The sequence below is a fragment of the Entelurus aequoreus genome, linkage group LG10, assembly GCF_033978785.1.
Source record: "Entelurus aequoreus isolate RoL-2023_Sb linkage group LG10, RoL_Eaeq_v1.1, whole genome shotgun sequence".
In the NCBI taxonomy this organism is placed as follows: Eukaryota; Metazoa; Chordata; class Actinopteri; order Syngnathiformes; family Syngnathidae; genus Entelurus; species Entelurus aequoreus.
In genome coordinates, this window is record NC_084740.1 from 13,353,325 (window position 1) to 13,362,610 (window position 9,286).

A 9,286-nucleotide genomic window follows, 5' to 3' on the forward strand; every position below is an offset into this window, starting at 1 on the left:
GTCTTCTGACAAATTCCTTTTAGAGTGAATGCATTACGGGCGGCAAACATTATGATTCTCAAATCGGTTTATGTTGAAGCCTTCACGCTGTTACGACATACTCAAGTCAGCTCATCAGTGTTGATGCGCATCATTTGACAAATGGCCGACTTCTATTGTATTGATTTGCTGAATGGGCGGTTGTACTTTACTTGTCTTTCTGCAGGACACCACCTCCCTGTCCTCGTCTAAAGGAGGTGGTGGAGGAGGAGGCGGTGGAGGTGGAGGAGGAGTTGGAGTGTTTCGGTCAGGCTGGCTATACAAAGGCAACTTTAACAGCACTGTCAACAATAGTATCACTGTGCGGGTGAGGATCAATTCTCCTTTGTCCTTCACTTTTTTTTACGGCTGTCAAAGTTGGCGCGCTAATAATGAGTTAGGGAACGTTGCCTTTAACGGCACTATTTTAACGTGCGTCCTGTATGACCCTCAGTTCCAGCTGATGTTATGTCACAGTATCTGATCGAGAGCGGAAATGGATAAAGAAAAAGTTACAAATTTAGCTTGGAAGCCCTGGAAAGTCGCTCTCTCCACGAGATCAAATGTATTTCCTAGATATGTCCGATAATATCGGCAGTCCGATATTATCGGCCGATAAATGCTTTAAAATGTGATATCGGAAATTATCGGTTTTGGTTTCAAAAAGTAAAATTTATGACTTTTTAAAACGCCGCTGTACGGAGTGGTACACGGACGTAGGGAGAAGTACAGAGCGCCAATAACCCTTAAAGGCACTGCCTTTGCGTGCCGGCCCAATCGCATTATATCTACGGCTTTTCACACACACACAAGTGAATGCAAGCATACTTGGTCAACAGCCATACAGGTCACACTAAGGGTAGCCGTATAAACAACTTTAACACTGTTACAAATACGCGCCACACCAAACAAGAATGACAAACACATTTTGGGAGAACATCCGCACCGTAACACAACATAAACACTACATAAACACAACAGAACAAATACCCAGAACCCCTTGCAGCACTAACTCTTATGGGACGCTACAATATACACCCTCCGCTACCCCTAGCCCTTCACCTCAACCCCCCCCCAAACCCCGCCCACCTCAACCTCTCATGTCTCAAATTCCAAGCTGCTGTTTTGAGGCATGTTAAAAAAAATAATGCACTTTGTGAATTCAATAATAAATATGGCAGTGCCATGTTGGCATTTTTTTTCCCATAACTTGAGTTGATTTATTTTGGAAAACCTTGTTACATTGTTTAATGCATCCAGCGGGGCATCACAACAAAATTAGGCATAATAATGTGTTAATTCCACGACTGTATATATCGGTATCGGTTGATATCGGAATCGGTAATTAAGAGTTGGACAATATCGGAATATCGGATATCGGCAAAAAAGCCATTATCAGACATCTGTAGTATTTACATCCACTGTTTTAGCTGTTAGTAGCATCAGTGTTGCAAAGTCCGCGTATTACAAGCTGTGGGATGTGGGTTTTTTTTACGCGAGGTTGCTTATTTGGGCTTGCTTTTCTATCCCCACTATAAAGCAAAACACATATAGATAGTTTACAGTAGGGGTGACTCACATCCAAATTCCTATCGATTCAGATCCAAAATGGGATTCTAAATCGATTCGTCATTTTCAAGAATAAAAAAAATAAAAGTTGTTGCCTTTTTATTAAGAATACATTTTTGGATTAAAAATATTAAACAGCCATTATTAATACAATTATTATTTTTACTGATACTGTTGTTTTTATTAATTTTAGTTTTTTTCTTTTTCTTTAACATTGTATTGTACTTAATTAATTAATTATTGTATTTGTATGTCTTCTCAATTGCTTTGTAAATTACTACCCTAAGTATTGTGAAACTGGTATCGGGTTATAGTTTAGGTTGCTGTATTTGATTTTATTAGATTGATTAACATTCTGTGATTTTTGTAAATATGTTTTTGAAAATAAGTTTATTAGGCCAAAACACTGCATGTATAAGTTGAACATTAGCAGACAAGAGGAGCTTTGGTAACCCGTAATCTGTTTTGAAAAGGTTTTATCATAATGTATATACTACATAATATATTACGAGAATCGATTCTGAATCGAATCATAAGCCTGGACAATCTTAATTAAATTAAATCGTTAGGTGCCCAACATTTCCACCTCGAGTTTGTATGTACTGTATGTGAATCTTACAACAACTCACGATTCAATTTGATTCCGATTCTTGGGGTGACGATTTGATTGAGAATGGATTTTCGATTCAAACCGATTCTCGCAATATGTTATTTGGTATAAAAAAAATTCCTAAAACCTTTTCAAAACAGGTTACAAGTTACAAAAGCTACTCTTTGCTGCTGACGTATGATGTATACATGCAGCGAGAGATGGCCTAAAAATGGTATAAGGTGTTGTTTTTTTTATTGAAAAATTATGCATTAATTAGGAATCGGAATGAATAAAAATTGCGATTGAGATGTGAATCGATGATGGTCTTTGGTGTGTTGAGCTGATAAAAAACATAATGTTTAATAAACAAACACTTACCTATGTATATTTGTCTATTCCCATGTTGGATGTACATTTTGATAAAGAACACTTTTTAAAGATACAAAACTTAAATGTTTTTGATTAATTTGGACTTTACTGTGGACAAATGCAATTCTGTAAATACATTGTTTGACAGCCCTACTTTTTTCTTCAGGTGTACTAAAAATAGCTGTCAATGATATATTAGTATAACATATTAGTCCTCTTTTTCATGAAACTACTTATGAAATTACAGCTTTTTCCTCACTATATAGCTTTTTACAACTACTTGTACATTTTAAACTTAAACATACATTATAAATTATTGCTATTTTGTGTGATATTGCTTTTTTTCACCTCATAAAATTACTACTTTATTCTTGCAAAATTAAAGATAATGTCCACCTATCAAAGATGATTATCATTTGCGATTAATTATAAATTAAGTATGGACAATGTAATTAATTTAATATTTTAATGGTTTGATAGCCCTGATGTTTTTTGGCCTTAAGTGTGCTAGATTAGCTATTAATAGAGTACAGACCTCCGCGACAGTGGAATTGTTAAACAAAAAAAACTGTAAAAATTATGAATTGTGTTTGTTTGTCTAACCAAATCGTGGAATTTCTGCAGTCAGCAGTGTGTGCACTGACAAAAACAAGGCAGCATATTGCAATAATGGCAGGATAGATGTTTTTTTACCTTTATGTATACCGAAAAGTCCCATTGGGATTAAGAATCTCTGTTTCAAGGTGGTCCTCCTACAAACTATATTAATTACAATATGTGCCAAGCCTCCACAAAAGCATGTAGTTTTTGGTGAATCCTGCAGTATTTTGGTTCTACTCATAAAAGCTCTTGTTAATTTCAGCAAACTACTATTTGGTTCTGTTAGAATAATTGTATCTAAGTTATCACAAAACTTTGTGTTACATTGAGTTCCCGGGGAGAGGACAAAAGCTGTCTTTAATCCTACCAATCAAAAGGCTTGTAAAACTCCACTGTGTAAGATGGGAAGCAACATGAAGCAACATGAATGTGTTCTGTTTCTTTCATGTATTGTAATCAACAGAAATATATTGTCTTGACCAAAGAACTACAAAAGCGGAGAGGAAGTAGGGCCTGACTCCCCTCAAGGCGACTTTTTCTGTGAACTGTTTTGCGACATCTTCTTTGAACTGTTTTACGACCTTTTCTTTTGAACTGTTGTAATCAAAGGCGATGGCTGTTTACCACCCACGTCCCTCAGAAAAAGCTGTTGCCATGTAATCAGGGAAAGTCCAAATAAAAGACGTGGCGTACAATCTTTCTCCAGAGCGTCTTGAGACACGTCTCTCCTCAATTTGAGCCAAATGTAATTCTGTCTCTGTTTAATTATTTGCTTCTTGTCTTGTTTAATAGATGTCATCAGTGTTTGAACCTGACAGGTTCCCTCTCATGATTGTGGTCTATGTAACATTAAGCCATGATGTCATTGCACAGTCATTCAAGAGGAGATACTTCCAGCTGACCCAGTTGACGGACAACTCCTACATCATGAACTTCTACAAGGACGAGAAGATCTCCAAGGAACCCAAAGGTTGCATCTTCCTCGACTCATGTACCGGCGTGGTGCAGGTATTCTACAAATCATCACAATGTGTACTCTTTGTGTTCATTTGGTATAAACATATAATAAAATGCCGACTTGAAGAATAACCGTCTGAGGAAGCATGCCTTCGAGCTGAAGATGAACGAGGTCACATACTTCGTGCTGGCTGCGGAGAGTGAGCAAGACATGGAGGAGTGGATCAGCACCTTGACGCGCATCTTGCAGATCACGCCTCACGACGGACCCGCTCCCGACCGCAAGAGTCTGGACCTGTCTGACCATCGCCAGGGTGAGAAATAGTTGCTTGACTTATTGCATTTCATTCATTTAGTCATTGACTCTACTTAAGTGTGTAATTACGAAGCAGTATTGCTGAATACGTGACCTTTGGCACAGCAGATCAAGACACTGAATGGTGTTTGTTCTTCCTCCAGATGTGTTCGACCTGTCTTTGAGCGACTGCTGTTTGCAGGGAAACGAAGATGCGACGGAAAATGGCATTAATCCTGAGCTAGCTAAGGTAGGCTTTTTTCCCGTTCTTTTCACCGTTCTTTGCACTGTTTTTGTCTCCATTATTGTATTTAAATGTATTTGATCAGAAAAAAATTATTACTTTTACCTCCTTGTGATGGTACAATAACTTATTTGCAATGTGCTAAAAAAAAGTTACAATAAAATCTGTAATTTATCTTTTTTATAATATCTGTAATATAATTCTTTTTTGTCATGAAATTGCAACTTTTTTCACCCAATATTGCTACTTTTTACAATTATATTCTTGTACATTTTAACTTCATTTTAAATGAAACGTTTTTTGTACAATATTGCTATTTTTCTCCTTGCAAAATTACTATTTTATTCTTGCAAAATTAAAACGGCATTGAAATGAGAACTTTTTTCTTGTAATATTGCTTCTTTTTCTCGAAAAAAAAAAAGTGTTTCAATTATATTCTAAAATTATGAATATAACCATATTTTATTTCATTACCAGTACTTTTTTCCTATTCTAATATTTGTAGTTTTTGCACCATAAATGAGTGTGAGTGATTGTCTATCTGTGTTGGCCCTGCGATGAGGTGGGGACTTGTCAGGGTGTACGCGGCCTTCTGGCCAAATGCAGCTGGGATAGGCTCTGCACCCCCCCGCCCCACCCCCGCGCGACCCTAAGAGGGACAAGTTGTAGAAAATGGATGGATGGATGGAAAATTACAACTTTTCTCTTGTAAAATTAGGACTCTTTTTTTGTTTTTTTTGTAATGTACATGCTTTTTCCAGATGAAAAGTAATGTATTTATCCTATTTTGAAAAATCCAATGTTGTTCATTTTTGTGTGTATGTCCCAGCAGGCACAGGACATTAAAACAACGTTGAGAACTTGTTGAATTGATAATGACGTTGAGAAACTCAAACATAACGTTGAAACAACATACTTTTTGATGCTGTTAATAAATGTTGGGGTTCTTTTTACGTTGATTTGACGATTGAGTTTGGGTGATTTTCCAACCAGTATTGTGCAACACAAATATAACGCTGAAACAACATGCTTTTTGACAACGTTTTTTCAATGTCATGTTGTGACATTGATTTGACCTTTGAAATTTGGTCATTTCCCAACTAACAACGTGGATCCAATGGACCACAATGGAAACAAGCCTTTTGGCTTTTTGTGCCATCCATTTGCCTTTTTAAAGCATTACATGAATTCAATTCTTTAAGATGTCAATAAACTTCTCAATCAATCAAGCAATCAATCGATCAATCAAGACACCAACGTTTACCCAGCTTTTACAAATACAACTATTTTGCAACGTTGTTTCAAAGTCAGTTTTACAGGACAGGTATGTATAATCAACGTTGTATCAATGTTGTGTGCCTGCGGGGGCTACACTATAACAACTACGTCTTAGATTTACAACTTATTTGATAATCAACTACGTATACAGTCGTCCCTCGTTTATCTTTGTTAATTGGTTCCGGACATGATCACAATAAATTAACTTCTGCGAAGTAAGAATTATTATTATAAATTGAATATTTCCACAGCTACATCATAAAAAAACGTGTTTACTACCTTCTATCTGAGCTGAGGATGTTGTTGTGGCTTGTGCAGCCCTTTGAGACATCATTAAGGGGCACTCTCGACATTACATAACATCCTTCAATCACCTACTCAGTGGCCTAATGGTTAGAGTGTCCGCCCTGAGATCGGTAGGTTGTGAGTTAAAACCCCGGCCGAGTCATACCAAAGACTTTAAAAATGGGACCCATTACCTCCCTGCTTGGCACTCAGCATCAAGGGTTGGAATTGGGGGTTAAATCACCAAAAATGACCGCTTCTGCCCACTGTTCCCCTCCCAACCCACGGGGTGATCAAGGGGATGGGTCAAATGCAGAGGGCAAATTTCACCACACCTAGTGTGTGTGTGACAATCATTGGTACTTTAACTTTAACCTTTACATTATTTTAATCAAATATAGTAATGATGATTGGCTGAGCCAATACTGAACAGTGTGATCTGATTGGTTTTGTCTTATCTAGTGGCCAATACTAACGTAGTGTTGATATTTTTTTGCTCATTTAGACATTTTTATGATTGAAAATGCTTAATTTAGGGCAAAAATGCTGTAGAATATCAGGCTTTCTCAGACATGTAATTGATTGTGGCACCCCGCCACGGCAAATTAAAAATTGCAAAAATGTAAGATATACAGTATATTGTTTGAATGGATGTGTATGGCTTATTATTTGTGCACTATTGACTAGTGACGCACCGAAAATTCGGCCACCAAAAAAGACTTTAATAACCGAAACAGCACTGCCAAAACAGGATGTTGTGATGACGTAAGCAAATACGCATTAGAATTGTCTGGAGCCAAGGCGGCATGTACAGGTTTGTGATAAGGACATACTTTAATATATCCAATCCAAGATGTATATCTGTGGACAAAATGTGCATTGCGCAATTATTAAGAGGACAGTGGCGGCTTCTAAGGAGAAAAAAAAAAACAGTTTGAGCAGCAGCACGAAGCAGGTGTGGCGTCAGGCTTGCTGCAACTACAACAGAAGTAAAGAGTCTCTAAACACCAGTACAGTGTCCCACTTGAAAATTCCCCCGGAAATTTTGATGGGCCTGCTATCTGTGCCCTGGACCTCTGGCCGGGGGTCGCCGGAAGCCGCCGTACTTATTAGACGGTTAGCTAATTAGCTAAAATGCTTGCATAAAAACTCAACATGCTAACAGCAAGCCTACTTGTAACATGGCGCCAAGTAACGAAATTCATGAGTATTAGGTTTACAATGTACAGTATTAGCTAAAATGCTAGAAAAAAAACATTAGCTTGCTAACATTAGCATGCAAATAAATGAAGAGCTAACATATATATAACATATATATATATATACATAATATTGCCAACATTTTACAGTTTTCTTATAAAATTGTGACTTTTATTTTCATAAAATTGGCCAAATTTTAAGCTTTTTTGGAGAGAGAGAGAGAGAGAGAGAGAGAGAGAGAGAGAGAGAGAGAGAGAGAGAGAGAGAATCCCCTGAAGAGCAGGGAAATCTGCGAAACAGGCTTGTAGGGATGATATAGCCTCTGTGTTTTTTCCTGACCTAATGTATATTCTGCTCTACCCCGGTATTGAGCACTGTATAACGGATAAACCACAGAAACCTCGACTCTAAATATATATATTGAATTTTTGTCATCTGTGATGTCACATCCTTCCTTAATTAGTGGCGATTGCATCACACCTTATAATTGTTCAGCAAACATTCTAAGTTACGGTTTGGTAATTAACATGGGCAGCTATTGCATCATACCGTATAGATGTGCAGCAAACATTTTAAGTTACGATTTGGTAATTAACATGAGCATTAATTGCATCCTACCTTATAGCTGTTCAGCCTACCATTCTAAGATACGGTTTGGTAATTAACATGAGCGGCGATTGCATTACACCTTATAGCTGTTGCGCAATAAACCAAGTTATATGACTCTGAGTCATACGTTGGCCTATGTCATGTTATATGAATTTGGCGTATTCGGCTGCAAAATTGTCCAAAAAGAAGTTCACATGCAAGTTTAACAACAAGACAAAGAGTCGAAGCAGCACTTGTCTGATATTGCTATAGTGCTATCTCAAAATGGTCTCCACTCGCTTTACATTGGTAAGGCCAATGGTTGCAGAAAGTAATTTAATACACTTTTAAGAAGAACCAAATGTTGAAACCGTGAGTCAGGATGGTGTGTGGAAAAGCTAAATGCCTGTGTCAGTCTCCCAGATAATAAACATGTCCCATAATAACATCAGAAACATATGCTAGATTTGCTGCAAGTTGCTTTTAATAAAGAAAATAGTCACTAAAGGGATTGAAGAAGTCTTTGGGAAATTAGAAAAATTCTAAAAGTACAGCGATAACTGAAAAATACAGCAAGACAATATAGGAAAACATATGTGTTAATACTAATTATTAGTAGCATGTTTGTTTTTAAATGTAATAATAATTTGTTTAACCCTTTTTAAATAAAATATATGCATCAACACCGATTATACAAATTAAATGATGACGTCACATTGACCACGCCTCTAGCAACCTCTCCATCGCCACAGCAATCTTTAGAAAACCCTGAAATATGCTTAATTAAACACCATAAAATCCCAAATAAATCCACATCGTGGTAAAACTGAAATATTTGAAGCGCGATGTGGCGAGGGACCACAGTACATGTAATTAAATTACATAAAGATGTTATCAAATTTCCATCCATCTTTTCATTTTCTGCCGCTTGTCTCTGTCTGTGTCGCTGGGGTGCTGGAGCCTATCCCAGCTGCACTCGGTGTGAAGACGGCGTACACCTTGGGCAAGTCGCCATTCACACTCGCATTCACACACTGCGGCCAATCAGCCTTTTTCGATCACACGTTTTAGTATAGTATCTATACAAAGAACAATGTAACTATAGGTACTGTATCAATTGAGATAGGAAATAAAGTAAAATGTATATTAACCAAAAAATTACTCAAATAAATTGCACGAATCTGTTTTACTTTCATTGTGGGGATGGGACTGAATTGCATAATTAGCATGGTGGTTTGATCTGATTATACGGCCTCAAAAAAACCCACCAAATCTAACCTCATAGGGTAGT

General features: G+C 37.2%; 1 protein-coding gene across 3 annotated transcripts in view; it reads left to right on the forward strand.

Moving 5' to 3' along the window:
* The window catches only part of dock10 (dedicator of cytokinesis 10), a 115,131-nt gene that overhangs the window by 26,372 nt on the left and 79,473 nt on the right, over positions 1-9,286 (forward strand). For all 3 annotated transcript variants that reach the window (XM_062060172.1, XM_062060173.1, XM_062060175.1), the window contains exons 6-9: positions 206-346; positions 4,022-4,156; positions 4,233-4,419; positions 4,565-4,650. In XM_062060172.1, the coding sequence (XP_061916156.1) occupies positions 206-346; positions 4,022-4,156; positions 4,233-4,419; positions 4,565-4,650 (549 nt within the window). The remainder of the gene's footprint in view (positions 1-205; positions 347-4,021; positions 4,157-4,232; positions 4,420-4,564; positions 4,651-9,286) is intronic.